The 22,531-nt window shown below is 40.8% G+C and overlaps 1 protein-coding gene and 1 long non-coding RNA gene across 2 annotated transcripts in view; both read right to left on the minus strand.

Annotated features, from left to right (window-relative positions):
• The window catches only part of LOC309696725, a 214,877-nt gene that overhangs the window by 51,550 nt on the left and 140,796 nt on the right, over positions 1–22,531 (minus strand). The window lies entirely within an intron of this gene.
• ntsr1 (neurotensin receptor 1 (high affinity)) overlaps positions 18,706–22,531 on the minus strand; it is a 135,090-nt gene continuing 131,264 nt past the window's right edge. Inside the window, exon 4 of the mRNA XM_082518057.1 lies at positions 18,706–19,735. Coding sequence (XP_082374183.1) covers positions 19,480–19,735 — 256 coding nt within the window. The 3' untranslated portion in view covers positions 18,706–19,479. The remainder of the gene's footprint in view (positions 19,736–22,531) is intronic.

Consider the following 22,531-nt stretch of genomic DNA (forward strand, 5'->3'; position numbering starts at 1 on the left):
AAATGGGACACACACACACACGACCACTCCCAAGCCAGTGCAACTTCACACAATAATATGGCGATGAACTAATACAGGCAATTTGATTGTTCAGGACTTCACTCTATTATTGCAAGTATCTTTAATGTACAATACAAAGGACCTTGAGGTGACTGTTGTTGTGATTTTGTGCTATATAAATAAAACTGAACTGATTTGAATTGAATCTGTTTATGTTCAACCCCCCACCCTCTAAATAGCATTCATAAAAAGAATTTCAGTTTGCCACTGTGTTATTGTCTTCAGGCGATATTGATGAAAAAATTACCATCTAATCCTCTGATACACAGACACTGTGAAGGTAAGATTCTGAACAGTAAACCTAAACACAATCTCCCCTGAATTGCCCTCTGCAACATTTTCAGCAAGATTAGGTAGAGGGGTGTCATTAGACACACTACACTGAGCTACTGCACAATTACAGGAATGCTTGTGCTTTTACAGTGTAGGAAGCCTCCATTTGAATATTTGTTTGTGTGTGTGTTATATCAAGTTCTTACTGAGCAGTGTGAGCAGTGTTTAACATGTGTAGCAGAAATATCAAGGAAAAAACACCACCATTAGTCCTCACTGATGAGCTTCCTGTATCTTGGATTGTTGCGCCTTGATTTCCTGAAGCCTCCAGGCAATATAATGGCCTCTTGCTAAGACTCTCTCCTTAGTGACATTCATTTACAGTACACATATTAATTATTGTAGGTCCTTTACCCTACAATATACGGTGACTCTTGTTGTAAATTGGCACTATACAAATAAAACTAAATTGAACTGAACTGCTAATATTGTTCTGTTATAACTGCAGAGAAATGACATTTCAGCACCCTGTTGGTTTATGTTCACTGATGTATTGTTTGTCCTAAACTAAATGTCCTGTGCCAAATGGTTTGAAAGTAATACATATAGCATTATAACTCAGCCTAAGGCAAATATGCTGTGGGGCCTTTGTTGGTTCATTGCGTTCCAACAAAACAACTCTTGCCTGCTGAGATTTGGACTCTGCGAGACCTCTCAAGGTGTATTGTTGTATTTGTCACTAATACAATTTTTGTACTCAGCACATCCTCTACATCTGCTTCATGGTTTGTTGTTTCCTGGGTTTATGTCACAGTTGTCCAAAAGGTCTTAACACCTTCAACTTCTCCAGGTTTCAGGAAAACAAGAACTGAATGTGCACTCTTTTTATAAAAGCGTCTCTATTTCAGCTGGTGTGACTGGAGAAACACCACTGTAAAAGAGTAAACGAATGTCTTACTTTCTGATTCAGAGAAAGTCACATTTTATGAACTGCTGTAGTTCACCAAGGTTATTCCCTACTCTTCTCAGCTGACTGTCTCCAGCTAACTCTTTGACGATAAACTTCATCTGTCAGCTTATAGTGTAAAGACCATGCTACATCTGCACTGTATCCATACTATCAAAAAATGTTTTATGCTGTAGTAATATTTCTAGGTTTCATTTCAGTTTTATATATTTTAATGTTATATATTTTGGAGAATATTTTGCTTTTTGTCTTTAGAAAGATACTTTTAAATTTGGAATTGGTGCAAAAGGAGCATATTAATATTGCTTTCTAGGGATTAAACTTTGCTTCAGAAGTGCATTTGTGAGGTCAGACATGATGCCTGGCAGTATCTACTCTAATTCCACATCAAACTCACTCATCCATGTTTATCCACTTAATATCCACTGTATATTCCACTTAATGTATATAATGTTCTCTCTTTTTGCACAGTCCGGGAGCGTGTCAGGATACATTTCACTGTGTGTTCTACTCATATAACTATTCATGTGACAAATAAAGTATCTTGAATCTTGTGTGATGTAGTCACCCCGTCATGGTCCCTGTGCCTCACCAGCTGATCCTGTATTAGGCAACATGTTTTTTTCTCTCTTTCTCTCTCTCTCTCACCTGCCGGGGCGGTGCTCATTATGGGCTCCCGCCCCTGGCCCACGCACCTGCTGCCCATCGGGATGATCACAAGGCCGATTTAAGACAGCAGCACTGTGTCACTCGTCGCTGGATCGTTGAGCTATCAGCGTCAGTCGCTCAGTAGTTTGAGAATCAGAATCTGTGAGTTCTTTCCGTCTGTTCGCCTCTAACTAAAGTTTCTGTGTACAGATCTTTCCTGGACCTTTCCCTGCCTGCCTGTCATCCCGTGGACGAGTGAGTGGATTTGTGTTTCCCCAGTGTGGGGAGTGAAGAGAGAGAGCCTTTGGAGTGCGTCTGATTCCCGTCTTTCCCCTCACATACCCCGGAACCCTGGACCCCCCTCCCCTCCCTCCAGCACGTTGTAAATAGCATCACCTGGTGTCGTTGTGTCAATAAACTGATTGTTAACTCTGTAAAGATTCCCGGTCTGCGCCTGAGTCCGTTAACTAAAACGTGACAGACCCCAGTGGTTTGTGGTATACTGTCCCGTTCAATGACAGGACTGAATGACTATTGGCCTGTAGCCCTCACCCTGATAGTTATGAAGTGCTTTCTAAGGCTGGTTATGGTCCACATAAAGGACTCTATTGATGTCACAACAATGAAAAAAATGGGACCAATAAGACAGTAGTAAACAGGAGTCTGTGAATCACCCTGTCACACAGGTTGAGGGATTGGAAATATCATTCAAGCAGGAGATTTTATAGATTGTTCCATGAATATAAGTAACTGCATATAGGGTATAATGTAATATGCTGCGAGCACAAATTACGAATATATCATACAAGAATTACAAAAACAAGATGTAGGAGAGAGTTTTATGTGTGTGTGTGTGTGTGTGTGTGTGTGTGTGTGTGTGTGTGTGTGAGACAGAGAGAGAGGGAGAGAGAGACAGAGACAGAGGTCACTTTGGTGGATTTATTAAAGTGCAAAAAGAAAAAAAGACTGAATGAAGAAAAAAAAGTCAAACTTCAGACGATAGTACTGATTAATTGTACCTTCCAGTAATATAATTTTCTTTGCACTTTTATGTTTGACATTCTTAATTTTAACAAGGCATTAGGCAGGGACTGAGTGGTTTGCTTGTAATGGAACCATGATCCAAGTGAGGATGTTGCAGTGTGGTGTTTTTGTCGTAGTCTCAGTAGAATTTAGGCTCTTTAAAGAGTGACTTGACCAACAGGGCTACAGCAACCTGTGCCAATCCAACACAGATGTACTCCAGGCTACAGATCTTCAAAGAAGTTGCTTCCAGAGCAGACTCCCAGGTTAAAATCAAAAAAGAAAATGTTTGCAAGTAAGTTTAATACCTGGTTTAAGTTGTCACATGTTGCTCAGTCAGTAATACCAATAAACACTGGGTATGTGACAGTTAGATTTAGATGCAATAGTATTGTTTTTGCTGCTCTCATAGCCTTTTGACAATATAACAAGGAATCTCATAGTATGTCAGAAGAAAACTAAAGTTTATCCTTTTTCAATAGTCTTTCAGCTCACCTACAGACCTGAGTGCCTGGGTAGCATTACTTAGCCAAGGCTAGATTCAAGAATACTTGAACAGTTGGAATTAAACAGAGAGACTAAGGTTATGTTCACACTGCAGGCGAAAGCGCATCAAATCCGACTTTTTTGACCCTATGCGACCCATATCTGATAATGGGCTCTCTTTTTCCTCAGTGTCCTTCTTTCTCTAATTAATTTGTCAAAATTCTGTTGGTTACGACTGTACAGAAATTGATAGACTGCTGCAACAACACCTACTAGCTCTGTAGCCACCATTTTTAGTTCTGTAAACAGAGCGTGTGTGTGACATCTTCTTTTACGCATGCGGGCCGCTTTGAGGGCCGTGAACAGTTCACACTAGAGCGCGTTTGCTGTCACATTTTATTTGTAGTGTGAACAACCAGACAAAAAAATTGGATTTGATCAAAAATCGGAATTGAGCATTAAGACCTGCAGTGTGGACGTAGCCTTAGTGGTCAGCAGCCAAATGAGGAGAAGACCTGTGAAAAATGAGGGCATGATTACTATTTTGATAAGCAGAAAAACATCCAGCAGTACTCAAGATAATCATGCACAATTGATTTACAGGCAATGAGGTTTGACAGGCTGACATGAAAGAGATTTTGCAAATATCACAGTGTTGTGACTGAAAATTTGCCATCACAAATTTAAGTTTCAGACAGGGACAGGCCACTGGACAACAGTAAGTCCACGTCTAGGTTCATGTAAGTACACACAGCACAAGAGTAGACAAGTTGATTTAAAACACTTGCAGTTGAAAGCTGACGGAAACATCAGATGTTAGCTGCTGGCAGTTGAAAATGTCTTTAAAGACTAACCCTCTGCCTAAGCTGGTGTTCTGTAACAATAATTACAGTCTGAAGGGGCAAGTTCAGAAAAAGGGGTCAACTTATCCATGTTTAGCCAAGTTTCTGTCAAAGGAAGCCAATCCAGCATTAACAGGCCCTAAATCTGATTAAAAGCAAGTTGCTGATTGACCGGGATGCATGACCCAGTTGGTGAAGTAAAACTCTTCCACCTCTGCGAAGAGGAGGCAAGTGATGCATTGGAAGCTAAACAGGGAGATGTGGAGCCACATGTAGGATCTACTGATAAGAAGGTAATGTTGACAGATACACTTTCTCTATGCTCCTTGTGTAAGATGGATGTGAAACAGTCCAGGTATTGTATTTTATACAATACACAATTTTTACAATGCACAATTTCACAGGTAGTACTGTATGGCATACACTTAACTTTTGTTTTGTACCTTTTGATTTGACTGCATTACCCTTTCTTTACAAAATTTCTTAACAAGAAAATTGCTAAATACAGTGTTCATTAAGCATTAGTGAGTTTAGACCTTTTTCGGGGGTGCTCAGGCCCCCCTAAATTTTATCAGAGCCCACTCTAAACATTGGACAGTGGATAGATGTGCAGACGATGTCTTGGGTTCGTCAATCAATGACCAATTCTGGACATCTGTATGACGTCCAACCATGACCTAACCTGGACATCAATCCAGTTCAACATTTGAACTTTGGACTGCCTAATTTTATGGACATCATATGAACATCTATGACAGGTGCAGGACATTTATATGATTAATACATGTAATATTTTTATTTATTTATTCACTGTTCTATTGTGAAGAGCTTTGTAAGAGGAAGTGAATGGTGTTGTGATCGGTAGCCTGCCATGGAAAGTAGGAGAAGTGTGGATGTATGAACCCAACTATCGACTCGACAGTCTTTGTTTGTACGCACATTTTGGCCTGTGAGAAGATGACATTTCTGCTCCAAATCCACCACACAGCTGCTCATTTTTGTCTTAGCTCAAGAGTCTCCGCCATCTAGCAGATGTCTGCTAATCACGCTGCATTCCTTCACACATAACTGTTTCTGGAAACATGAGCCTATACATGTAGAAGCATTATAAAAATGACGCCTAAAATAAGTTTGACATTGAAAAGATGTCAACCATATTTGAACAGCCTGTATACGGTGGTCCTACGGACAATAACACTAGAAGTTTAATAGACGTCAAAAAGAAGATGTCGCCTGAAGTTACAAAACAACCCCCTCAGTGGACCAAAATTGTACATCCAAAAATGACTATTAAAACACGTCATTCTGAAAACAAATTTGCACAGTGGGCCCCTAAAAATAACTAATAGCATATTTTAGTATTATTTTCTGGAATTTGTTGTTGCTGCTTGTCATGGATTGTCATCAGTAATAAGACTTTCATTGCTGCGGGAGAAAGACGACAAAGAGGGAATTCCATGACACACATCAGTGATCCAGATTTAAAACACACTTTAACTGAAATACAGCAAAAGTTTAAACTGCTCTGATTGTGCGGGGACGTTACTGTGACTTCTAAAGTATCTGCTTATTTTTGTTTGTTCTCTAAATAGTGTCCAAAGCGCTAGCGAATGTAGTTTGAACCTTCTGATTCACTAGTCTGCTGGTATGCCAAAGAGTCGATGTGCATTATTATTTTAGCTAAAAAATTGTTATTGCTGTTCTGATTGAATTGAGCTTCACTCTTTGTTTACAGTAAAGCTCTAGATCCAGGTGACAAAACATCAGAATGATGTTACCTGTCTATGTCCCGCAGCAGTTTGTATTCAGTGTGATATTGCAATAAACTGATATGGATCAGTTCGTTTTTTTATTCACTGTAACACTTAAATTTAACAAAAATGATAAAGCTGTAGTTTCTGCTTTACCCACATTCATTGATAATGAGTTTACATAGCTAAGCAGTCTGTTGTACTATTGCTGATTGTGGATCCCCCACTTACTCTTATAATAATTATTATAAGATTATATTTCTGTCATTTTCCAGTTTCTAGTTGAGTGAGGAGGGTGGAAACACAGAGGACAGGGAGATTGTACAAGAACAGGGAGAACAAGGGAGCAAATAATGAAGTTAGTTGGAAAAACAGAAGTAATTTTTAATGTAGTTGATGGATGATTTGAGTGCTTTCCAGTACGACACTTAAAAATGTCTGTGGACATTCTAAAGAGAACATAATGATATGAAGTGTGGCAATTTGCAGGATCCATACCACTCTAAACATGGCTCGAACAGGATGCTTGCCACTATATTGATGTTCTTTAACTTTAACTTTGCCTCATTTTTGATAACTGAACACACTGCTAAAAATGGTGGATTAAATTAAAATCTCTGATTATTGACTCTAAATTATTCTTAGAAATTACAGTAGGCCCATCCAATTAATTAGGTTGCTTTTGGAGGTAATATTTGCAATGTCTATCCAATTGAATTGAGATTTGCAAATGTAAAAAGGGTTGATTACATTTGGAAACAGCATATTCCATCAAAAGTAATTAGAAGACACCGCATGCATGACATTATGATTGGGAGCTAAGCTCCCCAAACTAAGTATAGTTGTAAATTACTTTTCAGCTTTTAGTTTTGGCATCATTGTACCAACATAAAGTGAAGTAAAAGAAAGGGAGAACAGTGAGGAATGTTGTCTGTGACCCGGCCATTTCTAAGTGACTGGTCTCCTTTTCTGTCAGACTGCAGCTAATGAGAGTGACGTCTCCCTCATAAAAACCTGTGGGAAAGCCATCTCTAAGCTCCTGTGTTGGCTCTGAAAACTATTTACTGTGCAAATTCCCAGAGATTGGATTTGAGTACCTCCTGTGTTGGTTTACCTACCTCCAATGACTGGGCAGTAACATGCTGTTCATACGCTTGACCAAACTTCTCTCCCTGTCTGTCCTCTTGGTTCTCTTGCTTAATTTATACATCCAGGTTTCTCTTTGTCCATATAATTTTTTGTTTCTCTCTCGCTCTTCTTTCTCTCAACTTTCAATTATTTTTCCAGTCTTCCTTTGACATTTTTCTCTGTACATCTGCGTCCATCTGCGTTAGCGTAATGTAACCGGGAGAATGAACAGGAGAAAGATCATTCAGCAAGTGATGTAAATAAAAAAGAAACCATGTGACATGTAGCTGTTTATTCTCACACACTCTCCAACCCCATTTGAAGTTGGATCAATAATTAGACGGCTTTTAGTGTTCTCGACACTAAACACGGCATTAATTAATGAAATTAATTTGTGATGCGTGCTTGAAGAAAGTTAGAACCCCAAACAGCTCTGTTCAAAAAAAGAAAGCAGTTCACTGGAGCCCATTTAAAGGGGCCCAAACATAAACCCAACTGAACACCTCTGGAGAGATCTAAAAATGACACTCCACTGACATTCCCTCCCTGGATCCTCACCCTCTATCTCACCTGATGGTCATTCTGGTTGATTGCCCCTGACGCCATTTAAGGCCTCTTTGGAGTGTTGGTCCTTGCTTGTACTATTCTCAGTTAGTGTTGCCCGGCTATCAGTTGTTTTCTTCCTTGTGCTTCCTAGTTGACCTATCCAAGATGGCGGCGTGCACGGGTGCAGCGGCTCTTAACTCTCCAGTTTGGTGCTCGTTTTTACTTTTAATGTGGATATTTTTCAATGTTTGCAACGCCACCATCTCTTACAGTCGCCAGAACCTAATTGACCTAGGATTTAAATATAGTTTGTCTGTTTCTTGCGAATATCAGCGAACACACAGAAAGAAAGCAGAAGAGGGGATGCCGGTTGGGCTCAGACGCTAGGCTACGCAAACATCCACACCGGCCAGCACTTCCGAGCCTTTTCCTATTGAACGCCAGATCCATCACCCACAAATTGGACGAATTGGAGCTACAGATAGCCACCACAAGCTTTGCACGTAACTGCAGCATTATCCTTATTACGGAGACGTGGCTTCACCCGCTGATTCCCGACGCTGCAGTCGAGTTAGCAGGCCGCACGCTACACCGGCAGGACAGAAACAGCAACTCAGGTAAAAGCAGAGGATGTGTTTACGTGCATAACGAGTGGTGTTGTAACAACAGGATCATTCACACACTGTTCTCCTGATTTGGAGGTTCTGGCAGTCTCGTGCAGACCTTTTTACATCCCGAGGGAGTTTACAGTAGTTATTGTGATAGCTGTTTATATACCGCCGGATGCTAACGTTGGCACGGCTCTCAGCCTCTTGCTCAACACCATAAACAAACAACAGCTTGCCCACCCCGATGGGGTTTTTATTGTCGCCGGTGACTTTAACAAAGCGTGCCTAAAGACTGTGCTTCGAGAGGAGAACACACTTTGGACCATGTCTATTCAAACATCAGGCATGCTTTCAGAGCGACACCCCTCCCCCACCTGGCTGGATCTGACCACCTCTGCATGTCCCTCACCCCCACCTACACCCCCCTGCTGAGAAAAACAAAGCCCCAGACAAAGACAATAAAAACCTGGCCTGAAGGAGCCCTCTCTCAACTGCAGGACTGCTTCTCAACAACTGTATGGGATTTATTCTCCAGCCACAACCTCCAGGAGTACACGGACACTGTACTCTCGTACATCAGGAACTGTGTTGACAATGTCACCGTCAACAAAAGGGTCAGGGTGTTTCCAAATCAAAAACCCTGGATGAATAGCGAAGTGCAATCCCTCCTAAAAAGCTGCAACACTGCCTTCAAGTCAGGGGACAGGGCTGCGTATAGGGCGGCCAGGGCAGACCTGAGTAGAGGCATCAGGAAAGCTAAGGCTGCCTATAGGAGGAGGATTGAAGATCACTTTGCTGACAACGACCCCAGAAAAAATGTGGCAGGGGATCAATCACATTACCAATTACAGAAGCAATAACCAGGCGACATCTAGGACTGATGTCTCGCTGGCTGAGGATCTAAACTGTTTCTTCGCCCACTTTGAGACGACCAGGCCCTCAGCTGTCACACCACTTCCACCCGCCCCCAGCACTGGCACACTAACACTTAGGGAGCACCAAGTGAGGTGTGTTCTAAGGTCAGTGAATCCCAGGAAGGCGGCAGGTCCTGATGGAATACATGGAAAGGTTCTCAGAGCATGTGCTGACGAACTGACCGGAGTCTTCACTAAAATCTTCAACCTTTCCTTGTCATCAAACACCGTCCCGCCCTGCCTCAAAACCTCCACCATCATCCCCATCGCCAAGAAGACAGCTGTGGTCAGCCCAAATGACTACAGGCCTGTTGCACTTACGCCTGTAGTGATGAAGTGCTTTGAGAGACTGGTCTGTCAGCACATCAGGGCCGGTCTGCCTCCCACTCTGGACCCCCACCAATTTGCCTAAAGGACAAATCGATCCACCGAGGACGCCATCACCATAGCGCTCCACACTGCGCTGAGTCACCTGGAGCACCGAGGAAGCTATGTGAGAATGCTCTTTCTGGACTTCAGCTCAGCATTCAATCATATCATCCCGGAGATCCTGGTCTAGAAACTGTCTCACCTGGGACTCTCCACCCCCATCTGCCTCTGGATCAAGGACTTCCTGACAAATAGACCACAGTCTGTCATACTTGGCCCCCACCTGTCCAGCACCATCACACTCAGCACTGGGTCTCCACAAGGATGTGTTTTGAGTCCCCTCCTGTTTATGCTCTACACATCCGACTGCTCCCCTACCCATCTCTCAAACACCATCATAAAGTTCGCGGATGACACCAATTCAATTCAATTCAATTCAATTTTATTTATATAGCGCCAAATCACAACAAAAGTCTCCTCAAGGCGCTTCATAGATACAGAGAAAAACCCAACAATCATATGACCCCCTATGAGCAAGCACTTTGGCGACAGTGGGAAGGAAAAACTCCCACAGTGGTTGGACTCATCTCAAGGGGGGATGAGTCGGACTACAGAGATGAGGTCAACAGACTGACTGAGTGGTGTTCAGTTAACAACCCCCAACTGAACACCACGAAAACTAAAGAACTTATCTTGGACTTCAGGAAGGGCAGAGCAGACCCGGCCCCACTTTACATTCACGGGAACTGTGTGGAGAGGGTACTCTCCATGAGGTTTCTGGGCGTGCAGATCTCTGATGACCTCTCCTGGACTGCAAATACTACGGCGGTCATACTGTCATTATATTAATGCTGCTATCCTGTATATATTGTACTTACTATTGTTCGAGTACTTGCGATTGTTTTATTGTACTTTTTATATTTTACATTTAGATTTATTATTGAATCTTGCACCAAGGGAGTGGCACTCCAATTTCGTTGTACTCTGTACAATGACAATAAAGGCTATTCTATTCTAGTTCTCTGGTTAATTGTTGTTCTCTGTTTTCCCTACACAGGCCTCCCTGGACCCCAGCCAGTTTTCCCTGGTATCTACTTGATGGAGAGTGTGAGGCGCGGCGGGGATTTCTGGACTGACTGTGTTTCCTTTCTCAAACGGAGCCAAGAGCCCTGGACATACCCTCGGAACCCCTGGACCCCTCTTCCCCTGTCTCACTGTACGGTAGATTTTTATTGTTAAGATATTATTCAGTGGCAGCATCAGTTGGGTTAATCTTTGAGTATAAACTTTCTTCTTTAAAAGATTTTTTTTTATTTTTTTTATTTTGAGCATAAATAATTTCAATGAAACCACTCTTTCATTGGCTAATGACTTGTCAATCACAAGTCACTTATTATTCTCAATATTCTGACCATACACAGAATAGTTCTCCTTTTTTGAAGCATTATGAGGAAGATTTACAAAACAGACTAAACTTTTATACATTATAACCCAAAATGAGTGACCTCCTCACCACCTCACTCAGCATTCCACTAGCATTTCTCTCCCTCTTTTTCAGCGACCTCTGTCCACAACCCACGATTGCTTCTGACTCACGTTTAGATGCTTGTCCCATGTTTTCTGAACTTAAGTATTTAACTTGTGTTTCTGTAAATAAAGTCTCACTGAAAATCCAGCAGTTTTGCCTCTGCCTAAATCTGCATTTGGGTCCTTTTTCATGCACTGGTCCTTGCTGGCGTAACAGAAACCCCCGAACCAGATGGTGGACATTGAAGATGAGGGGAACCATCACCCTGAAGAAGGAGTCCTGTTGGACTTGGTTAGTCTGTGGGAATTCGGAGGCAGCCGATAAGTACCAACAGTCCAAGCTGAATCGGTTCCAGCAGTAATAATAATAATAATAATAATAATGGATTGGATTTATATAGCGCTTTTCAAGGCACCCAAAGCGCTTTACAATGCCAATATTTATTCACTCTCACATTCACACACTGGTGGAGGCAGCTACAGTGACTAAAGCAAATATTTGGGTGCGGGAGGAATTTAGAGAGGCCATGGAAAAAGCCTTTTAGACTGCCTCGAAGAGATTCTGGAGAACCATCAGGCGACGCAGAAGGGCAAAGCAGTGCTCTACCTGCACTGTGTATAATGTGTGTGGAGAGCTCACTGTAAAGACTCACCTTTCAGCACACTCACTTCACCAGATGCTGCAACTTCTTCTTCTACATTTTTATTGGCGGTTGGCAAAAAACTGAAAGGTGCATTACCGCCACCAACTGATATGGAGTGTGGTCTGGAACGTCGCTCAAAAAAAGTTTTTAAAACAGTTTCCCCTCTTTTAAAAACTGAAATAAGGCCTGATAACATTTACTTTTTTAATCAATAAGGTCCAGTTTGATTTTTATGTTATTTAGGTTTTGGATCAATTGTCTCCTCTCAACCTGATACTTCTGACAGTGCAATATGACATGTTCTATAGTTTCGTCTGTGAAGGTTCTCAGTCATCCAGGTCATCGTAGTCAAAGGAGCTTGCAAAGTAAAGCATCTGGACTTCTTTAAGTTACTTGAAGACGTTTCACCTCTCATCCGAGAAGCTTCTTCAGTTCTACGGTCAAATGGTGGAGAGTCCCAGATATAAACCTAGTGGGAGTTTCCCCCCACAGAGGGACAAAAAGACCCCCTGATGATCCTCTAATCGCCTGAGCCAAGGTGTGAAACTCGGTGTGGGTCCCAATCAGCCAGAGTTTCAGGTGTGTTCATTGTGAAACCTGGCCCCACCGTCTTCCATCTTATGAATATAACCAAAATCACTTCTTGCTGTGAAGCAACAGTGCTAACCACACCAGCACCTTCTGCTCTGTTTATTTTTAATTTATTTTTTATATGTTGCTTATCTACATATACATATATTTTATACATTGAAACTGTAAAATATATATAAAATATATTAAAAAAAATTGTGAATAAAATGAAATGAAATAATGAAAATATTTTCATCAAACTCTGTAGATAAACTCTTAACAACAATAAATATAAAATTGAAGTTAGAGATAAAAAAATTTAGAGATAAAAAAGAGATTTAGAGATAAAATAGATTTGTTCTAAGGAATCTATGAAATTTATTAGCAAAATTATCTGTTAGATAATACAAATTTAGCTCCCTTAACTAGAACTAAAAATCATACAACTAAATTAGGATTTAAATGTACAACTTCCATCTATTTCAACAGAAATAGTTTTTTATTCTATTTAAAATCTGTGGGTCAGAAAAAAATAATGTAACTCTTCAATCTTATATTTTTATATCCTCCTGAAGCAGAGGAAAAATAAATCTTCCCGTTTACCTTTTTTTTGGTAATTTCCTTCCTTTTTGGAGCTAAAAGAGGCCACCCAAATGCATGAGGTATTAATGGTATGCCAGGACTTATTAGGATAGCTCAAATAAGTCAAAAGAAAAAAGAGCAAAACACAAATGTCCATTACAGAGGACATAAATAAACAGGGTGGTTCTCAGGAGAATATTACCAGGCTGTACAGCTGCTGGCAAAGTGAAACTTTCTTTATCTGTTGCTTGTCGATTTCTGCAGCAATAACAGCGTAAAATCTCACTTGTTTCTTGTCAGACCAGCATTATGGAGAGGATGTGCTCTGTAGTGAGTGTTCAGAACAGCTGAACCTCTGCTAATCATGTGTAATGATTAATTAGAGAAATAAAAGCTTAACTTTAAACAAGGGTAAACAGAGTGTGGTACTTTACTCGAATGAGGATCCAACTTTAAGACAAAGGACGAGTGTCGACCAAAGAGCTTTAAGCTGATTAAAATGAAGAAGTCAACTAAGAAGTCAGACTAGGAAAACTGGTGAGTTTAAAAATGATATAGTTTACGAAAGTATGTATTGTAATTACAAGTTTCTTCATGGTTGAACTCTGTATCTTATTCTGTTCTGGAAAATTAGTAAAGGTGTTCACTTTAGATAGTGGAGGAGCTGCAGTGTTGAGGTTCTGAAAACTGAATCAAACAGGAGGCTCAGACCAGAGGCTTCTGTAGAGTTTCATTACCTGCTTCACAGATAAACATGTGCTAATACCTCATGTTATCCCAGAAAATCCCAGACAGTTTGACAGGAATAAGACAGACACAAACTGTAATCTGCATCTCTCCATTCTTTATTATTTCTTTTTATATAGAAACAAAAGCACATTCTGAGAGAAATGTTATACACATCTGCAGAACAGAATCATATAGTAAAAAAACAAAATACATTGTTAATTTTAACAGCAAGTTGAAAATGTACAACATTAAAAAAACCAAAAAAAACAACATATTATATGTATAAACTTAGTGATGTTTATCATTTATATTTATTTATTTAAGTACTATATGCTCACTTTTAATTTGATGGATCTACATGTTTTTGTTGTTTTTTTTTTAAACTGAGACTTGGGCAATAAAAGACTGAAATTTTAACTGTTACAAATATAAGTGGTGGATCTCACTAGCTAAATTAGCAAGAGCCAAAACATTGGGTGTGAAAAAAAATCCCCCTAATGTAAAGATGGGAAGATCTACTCTGTGACAGAAATAGTTGTAATTGTTTTTCAGTGTAAAATGACAGAGAATAGGTTTAATCCCTCATCTGCTGTAAGTTATCTAATTAAAAGATTAAGGAAATTGTGGAATTGGTTCATAATTCCAATAATAATTCTCAAAAGTGTTTTAAACTCCACCATGCACTCTTCCAGCTAATGAATAGGGAGCCCATTTAGCTTTAAACTTTAAATAATAATAGTGCACATAAGTAATTTGCACATATATGTTGCATGCGGAAGAAAGAATGTCCAATTCAGTTCAATTCATTTTCATTTATATATATATATATATATATATATATATATATATATATATATATATATATATATATATTTCATATTGTAAGATAACAATATTAGAAAGAAATCCCAACCACACAACTCCCTATGAGCAAGCACTTGACGACAGTGGGAAGGACAAACTCCCTCTGGCAGAAGAAACCTCCAGCAGAACCAAGCTCACATCTGTCCACCATGACTGGGGGATAAGAGGAGAGAGCAAAAAGAGATAGGACAAAAGGCAAACTTTAGGAGAGAGAGAGAGAGAGAGAGAAGGAACGGCCATTTCTTTTATTCAGCAAGACAATGTCAAAATATTCTGTGCATATTTCATCAGCATGGAAGCACAGTAAAAGAGTCTAGGTACTAAACTGACCTGCCTGCTCTCCACACCTGTCACCCGCTGGAAGCAGTTGACACATCAGGAAAGGACAATACAAAAAATGTCATGTTTAGTCTTTTCTGATGCACGTAGGAATCAAATTCAAAATGAGCATATGTTTTTTTGCTTTAAATAAAGCAGCCACAGTTTTAACATTTGATATCATCTAAAAAAAAAATCTCACCTTCACCATGTCACAAGATAATTGTCTGATTGGGTTTCATTATAGCTACTTGCTAAATAGACACATTCTCATAAGCTGTGTGTTTGCCAACTCTTATTCGAATGTTCACAAAAGACAAAAAATATTCTACAAAAACATAAGTAATTAAGGTTTATTGATAATGTGTTTTTTTTAGAACAAAATTCACAAAGTGCTTTACAATACAGAATAAGATACAACAATTAAAACTGTATAAATAGATCAAACTAAATGAAAGCAAAAAGCCTGAACAGGCTTAAGTTTCTTTTTAAGGGTATCAACAGTGTCCACTGATCTTTGGTCTAATGGAAGTGAGCTCCACAACTTCCACTGGATATAAGATCTACATAGCTCAAATATGTAAGTCTCTAATAGACACTGGCTGCCAATCACTTGTTGGATGGGCATTTCACGCAGTGTTCCACTTACAGTGGGGCAAAAAAGTATTTAGTCAGCCACCGATTGTGCAAGTTCCCCCACTTAAAATGATGACAGAGGTCAGTAATTTGCACCAGAGGTACACTTCAACTGTGAGAGACAGAATGTGAAAAAAAAAAATCCATGAATCCACATGGTAGGATTTGTAAAGAATTTATTCGTAAATTAGGGTGGAAAATAAGTATTTGGTCACCTCAAACAAGGAAAATCTCTGGCTCTCACAGACCTGTAACGTCTTCTGTAAGAAGCTTTTCTGTCCCCCACTCGTTACCTGTATGAATGGCACCTGTTTGAACTCATAATCTGTATAAAAGACACCTGTCCACAGCCTCAAACAGTCAGACTCCAAAATCCGCCATGGCCAAGACCAAAGAGCTTTCGAAGGACACCAGGAAAAGTATTGTAGACCTGCACCAGACTGGGAAGAGTGAATCTACAATAGGCAAGCAGCTTGGTGTGAAAAAATCAACTGTGGGAGCAATCATCAGAAAATGGATGATAATCTCCCTCGATCTGGGGCTCCACGCAAGATCTCATCCCGTGGGGTCAAAATGATCATGAGAACGGTGAGCAAAGATCCCAGAACCACACGGGGGGACCTGGTGAATGACCTGCAGAGAGCTGGGACCAAAGTAACAAAGGTCACCATCAGTAACACACTACAACGGCAGGGAATCAAATCCCGCAGTGCCAGACGTGTTCCGCTGCTGAAGCCAGTGCATGTCCAGGCCCGTCTGAAGTTTGCCAGAGAGCACATGGATGATACAGCAGAGGATTGGGAGAATGTCATATGGTCAGATGAAACCAAAGTAGAACTTTTTGGTATAAACTCAACTCGTCGTGTTTGGAGGAAGAAGAATACTGAGTTGCATCCCAAGAGCACCATACCTACTGTGAAGCATGGGGGTGGAAACATCATGCTATGGGGCTGTTTTTCTGCCAAGGGGACAGGACGACTGATCCGTGTTAAGGACAGAATGAATGGGGCCATGTATCGTGAGATTTTGAGCCAAAACCTCCTTCCATCAGTGAGAACTTTGAAGATGAAACGAGGCTGGGTCTTCCAACATGACAATGATCCAAAACACACCACCCGGGCAACAAAGGAGTGGCTCCGTAAGAAGCATTCGAAAGTCCTGGAGTGACCTAGCCAGTCTCCAGACCTCAACCCCATAGAAAATCTGTGGCGGGAGTTGAAAGTCCGTGTTGCTCAGCGACAGCCCCAAAACATCACTGCTCTCGAGAAGATCTGCATGGAGGAATGGGCCAAAATACCAGCTACTGTGTGTGCAAACCTGGTAAAGACCTATAGTAAACGTTTGACCTCTGTTATTGCCAACAAAGGTTATGTTACAAAGTATTGAGTTGTATTTTTGTTATTGACCAAATACTTATTTTCCACCCTGATTTACGAATAAATTCTTTACAAATCCTACCATGTGGATTCATGGTTTTTTTTTTTCACATTCTGTCTCTCACAGTTGAAGTGTACCTCTGGTGCAAACTACTGACCTCTGTCATCATTTTAGGTGGGGGAACTTGCACAATCGGTGGCTGACTAAATACTTTTTTGCCCCACTGTAATTTGCTGTAGCAGAGGTATTACAATTATTTCTGGACTAGGAAAAATAACAATTAGAAAACATCTATGTAAAGGTTCTTACCGTATAGTTTACAAAACAACAAGTACATGTGCATTGTATTAATTTGTAAATTTTTTGTGTATTTTTGATTTAGGGTCAATTGATTTTGGGTCAATTTCTGTTTTAGGAAATCTATTGTCTGGCTGAAGTTCCAATGAGGCACATGCAAAAGAATATACAAACACAAACATATAGGAACACATTTCAAGTCGTATTACAACAAACAGCATATAACTGTCACCAATAATAATAAAAAAGGGTCAGTTTTTTAAAAGGAACAAACAAGACACAGAGGTTAAACCTTTTTGAAAACACTGACAACCTTTTTCTATATATGAAACAACACCATGTAGTTCACAAAGTTGTTGTTATGTGGAGAAAAAAAGGATTAACAACTATGAAATTGATATCCCAGAATATTCTGTGCATATTTTGCATATTTCGGCCCCAAAGTGTAGCCTTGATTTGTTTTTTTGTATTTTTGGAGGGGCGGTGATGTGAGCTGTTTTTGTTTATTTTTTCCCTCTGGGAAAAACTGCAATCATCTGGGGGTTATCACTTTATTTTTCCATCATAAGGTCAAGGTATTAGTTTGTTCAGTGCTTTGATTTATACCTAAATGTTTGGAAAACCCATGACACACCCATCAGCCACAGCTGCACTTTCTATTTAGCCAGTGCTTGTATGCTACAGGATCCTTTGATGTGTATGCTGGCAAACATAAAAGCAGGCTGCAAAAGTAAAACTCAAAAGTAAGCCTTTTGCAATGAGTGATTCTACTTCTGTGATCTTCACCCTTTACCATTACTGCTTTTTTCTATTATGAATATCATTGATATCTCCAGGTAGGTTACATCAGTGCATAGAAGGTTCTGTTATAAATGAATTAAAAGCATGGGCTCTCTTGGTAGTTGCTGAAAATAACATCTTGTGCATCACATGGTTAACTGCTGCTAATTCACTGACACCACCGTATATATTAAATCAGAATAGGTGGTGTTGTATAAATTAGTGCTATAAGTTGTAAATCACTTGCACTACATGCACAACGTATTAACTAAGAGCGGGTGATTAAAGTGTTTCTCTGACTTTACAACATACAACAAACAAGTTTAACATAGCAGGGCTTTTTCAGTATAAGCTGGCTTGACAAAACCTAAAACTCCAGTTAGAGATGCATAATGCGTTATTACAACACTGGTTATCAGCTTTCCTTATTAAACCAGTCTTTGTGCTTCGGGATCTGTGCACGGTATTATGCAGAGTGCTCTCTGCCATTTATTTCTTCAGCATCACAGCTTCAAATTAGAGCTAAAACTTTGACCTTGATGTATTCAAACATTAGTGTGTTACCTGAGTACTGCCCCATGGCCTGAAATATCAAGATCAGGAAATCACATTAGGTTTTATTTATGGGGGGATCAAAGTGTTTTAATGTTACTGGGGTTTTTTTATGTTGCTGGGCTTTTTTTATGGTTTTTATTTTACTGTTCACCTCCTCACTGATAAGTAGCCTATAAACAGATTCCCCCCCCCCCTTTTTTGTGTCCCTTTTTTGTGTAGATAAAATTCTCATTCAGCAGGTTGCAAGTATAACACTTATTCCATATCAGCAATGAGTCTGCATATCACCAGGAAAAGAATGAAAATTGAAATGAAAAAGAATTTAGCTGAAAAGCTTGTTCTGCAAAAGCCAAATCACACAAGAGAAGTAAATTTTAATGATGCAAGAGATTCTTCCTATACAGCTGTCAATACAACTTAGATTTTAGAGAAATACATGATCCTTGCACTGTTTCTAACATCAAAGCTAGGTTTCTCCTCAGATGAATCCATCCGAAAGGAAGGTTACATCATAGCTGTTGTTGTGGTCAAAGTATTTCTACAAGGCGTTGTTTTTGAGAAAATACTTTTAGGAGTTACATAAGCTAAATGTTTAGAAAAACTGAATCAGTGAGGTACACCACCCATTAAATTCATTTCAGTGATTGGTGAAATAAAAACATATATGTACAAACATACAGTATAAATAATTTACATCAGTATCTTTTGTAAAGTCTTGCCTCCCCCCCTCTTCTTCCATCCATCGTATTTTCTTTTTTGATTTAACAATCTCATGTTAAAGGTATGAAACACAATAATCCATGAGAAAATGTGTCTGAAATTAAATCAGAGCATTTAATGAGTGAGAATTTAACCTCACATGACGATGATGGTGACCACATTCTCCAACTCAATGCCATAATTTCCTCTGGGAAAATGTAATCAAGATGTGGCAATGTATGAATTTATGACAAAGTGAAAGAAGGTGTGTTTATCTGCAGCTTAATCAGTATGCCGTCTCTTTAATGATGTTAGTGGAAAGAGTGTGGCTACTGGAGATGCTAATGGAGTGGCGGTTGAGGGGGTATGGTTGATTCCTGTTTGTGTGACGGCAGGGCATGCAGAAGTACCGCAACGTGGAGAAGAAGATCTGACGGTAGGTGGCTGATACCAGGTTGTACAAGACAGGGTTTATGGCCGAGCTGACGTAGAACAGGACATTGGTCAGCATGTAGAAATAGTGGTAGAAGTCATATAACTCACTGGAAGAAAACACAAGGGAGAAGTATAAGGAAATAGTTATATGTCCAATGTTTAAGTCTAAACATAAATATATTACTTTTAATGCTTTGCATAAAAAAGATACACAGGTGCAGTGTGACTTGTACAGCAAAGTTAGTGCATTTGAACAGCCTCCGGAGCACCACATGGTGTCGAGACTCATCCAAAACTGGAAAAAAAAAAAAATCTCAACTACATGTGGTACTTGTACTGCCGAAAAACAATAAAATCAATTAAAAAAAACATGGCAGTTTCAAAATACTAACTTTAATAACTGACATTCAAAATGCAATATCGACATAAAGATAGACTAGTAATGTTGCAGTCTTCATTATTTATTTTTTGCCTGACCCGTTTGGTTCTTTAGCCTTCAGAATTGATGTCTTAAGGCCAACAAAGATACCAAACGGATTTACTTTATCAAGTGGACCACCGGGGCCTTGCCTTGATTGACCTTTGTTGTTATTATTCATTTTATTTTATTTTATTTTATTTTCAGTTGTTACAGACGGGACAGACATGGCTAGGGGATAGGAAAACAATGGGGAGGGGGGGGGGGGCTCCCCTGTGTGGGTGTGTGTGGTATAGTGGGAAGAGAAGAGGAAGGCAGTCGGGGATGGCAGTCGGGGATGGGAGGAAAGGAAGGGAAGGGAAAGCAGCCCCTCCCTGGGGCCAGCTCCCCCACTGACCCCAATAGGCACCCCCACCATCTGGAACCCACCAAGGCCATCCAGACCGGGGCCCACGGCAGCAGCACCGCCAAGCTCCACAGACCCGGAGCAGCCCACCTGACCCCACCGCAGAGGAAACTGTATCCACCCCATCCCACATAGCAAGAAAGTCTGGCCCAGATCTGGTATCAAGCCGGCACTGCTGGCTGACTTCTGGCATGATAAGACGTATGTCATCCAAATATGGGCCAGGCCTGGCATAGATGGCACTGTCTATGTGATGGCATGCCATATCTGGCTCTATTGTGGTTTGGATTATGTGGTCCAGGCCCATAGAAAACAGATCTGGCCCAGATCTGGCATCAAGCTGGCACTCATGCCCAGCCAGCGGGTGGCTGTAGCTCAGGAGCTAAAGCACGTCACCTACTGATCGGAAGGTTAGTAGTTCGATCACTGGCTCCTCCAGTCTGCAAGTCAAGAGTCTGAATGTGTAACAATGTACACATAACCTCAGCGACACACCAACGAGGACCCAAGGCCCAGCTAGAGCCCCAGCATGGAGGCGGAGCACCCTGAGAACCCCAAGCCCCCACCTTACACCAGCCCTGCTGCATGCAGCCATGAGGAAAACGCCATCTAAGAGCCTCCAGAGCCCAGTTGCAGCAGATGGCCGCCCCTCCCTGAGCCTGGTTCTGCCGGAGGTTTCTTCCTGTTAAAAGGGAGGTTTTCCTTCCCACTGTCGCCAAAGTGCTTGCTCATAGGGGGTCATATGATTGTTGGGTTTTTCTCTGTATCTATTATCGTCCAATCTACTGTACAATATAAAGCGCCTTGAGGTGACTGTTTGGCGCTAGTAAAGTAAAAACCATGAGGTTTATATTTATTAGGTATGTGTGTTGTTGAATGAATGCCAAATGCTATCATTTTTCTGTTGAGTAAATTTACCTTACCTACAGGTATGAAGAAAGTTACCTTACCTCACCTTACCTTACCTTACCATGTGGACTGTATTCATTTCTTTAGTGACATCATCCAATTTGCCCAACAAGCACACTAAAGGGGAGGTTGGAATTTTACATTTCAGACACTTTGATAAGTCTTCACATATCCTGCGCCAAAACATCTGAACTGGTGGACAGAACCAAAGAGCGTGGATGTAATTGTCCGTGGATGTGTATTGCCTTGACAATGTTGCAGTCTTAAATACAATCTTTAGAACCTGATTACCCGCTGATTTACTGGGAATTTTAAGTTTTTGGTCTCTTACTCTTAATATCTTTAACTTGCAGACTTCAATTCATTAATTGTACTTACAGTGAAATTGTGATTTAAACAAATGACATAACAGAAAACGAGTAGTTTTGCAGTAAACAGTGCTAACTACTTTTCCTGAAAGTAGACTTAAATTCACCTCACCCCCCGCTATGTGCCAATTGTGAGGTGGGAACCTGTGACCACCAGGACTGTTAGGAGGTGGTCAGAGGAGGCAATAGCGGAACTACAGGGCTGTTTCGAGGTGACCGACTGGGAAACACTCTGCGAGCCTCACGCCGAGGACATCAATGGGCTTACTGAGTGTATCACAGACTACATAACTTTCTGCACCGACTCCATTGTTCCAGCTCAGACTGTTCATTGTTACCCAAATAACAAGCCATGGGTGACTAAGGACATCAAAGCCCTCCTCAACAACAAGAAGAGGGCTTTCAGAGGGGGCAACAAAGAGGAGGTGAGGAAGATCCAGGTGTTACTAAAGGACAAGATCAGAGAGGCTAAGGACAATTACAGGAGGAAGCTGGAGTGGAAACTCCAGCAGAACAGCATGAGAGAGGTGTGGAGGGGCATGAAGACCATCACTGGATTCAGGCCAACCAACAGCAGGGGAGCTGAGGGAGGTGAGAATAGAGCCAACGAGTTGAATCTGTTTTTCAATAGATTCGACACCACAGTGTCTGCTCCCACCCCCACAACCTCACCTGTAGTCAGCCTGGAATCCAGAGCCACACCACTGTGCCAGCCTCTCTCTTCACATGGCGCTGTTGCCTCCTGTGAGATTCCTGACACCCCTCCCCCACCCATCACCTTCACTCAATACCAGGTTGAGAT

The sequence above is a fragment of the Aulonocara stuartgranti genome, assembly GCF_965226115.1.
Source record: "Aulonocara stuartgranti genome assembly, chromosome: 20".
NCBI lineage: Eukaryota > Metazoa > Chordata > Actinopteri > Cichliformes > Cichlidae > Aulonocara > Aulonocara stuartgranti.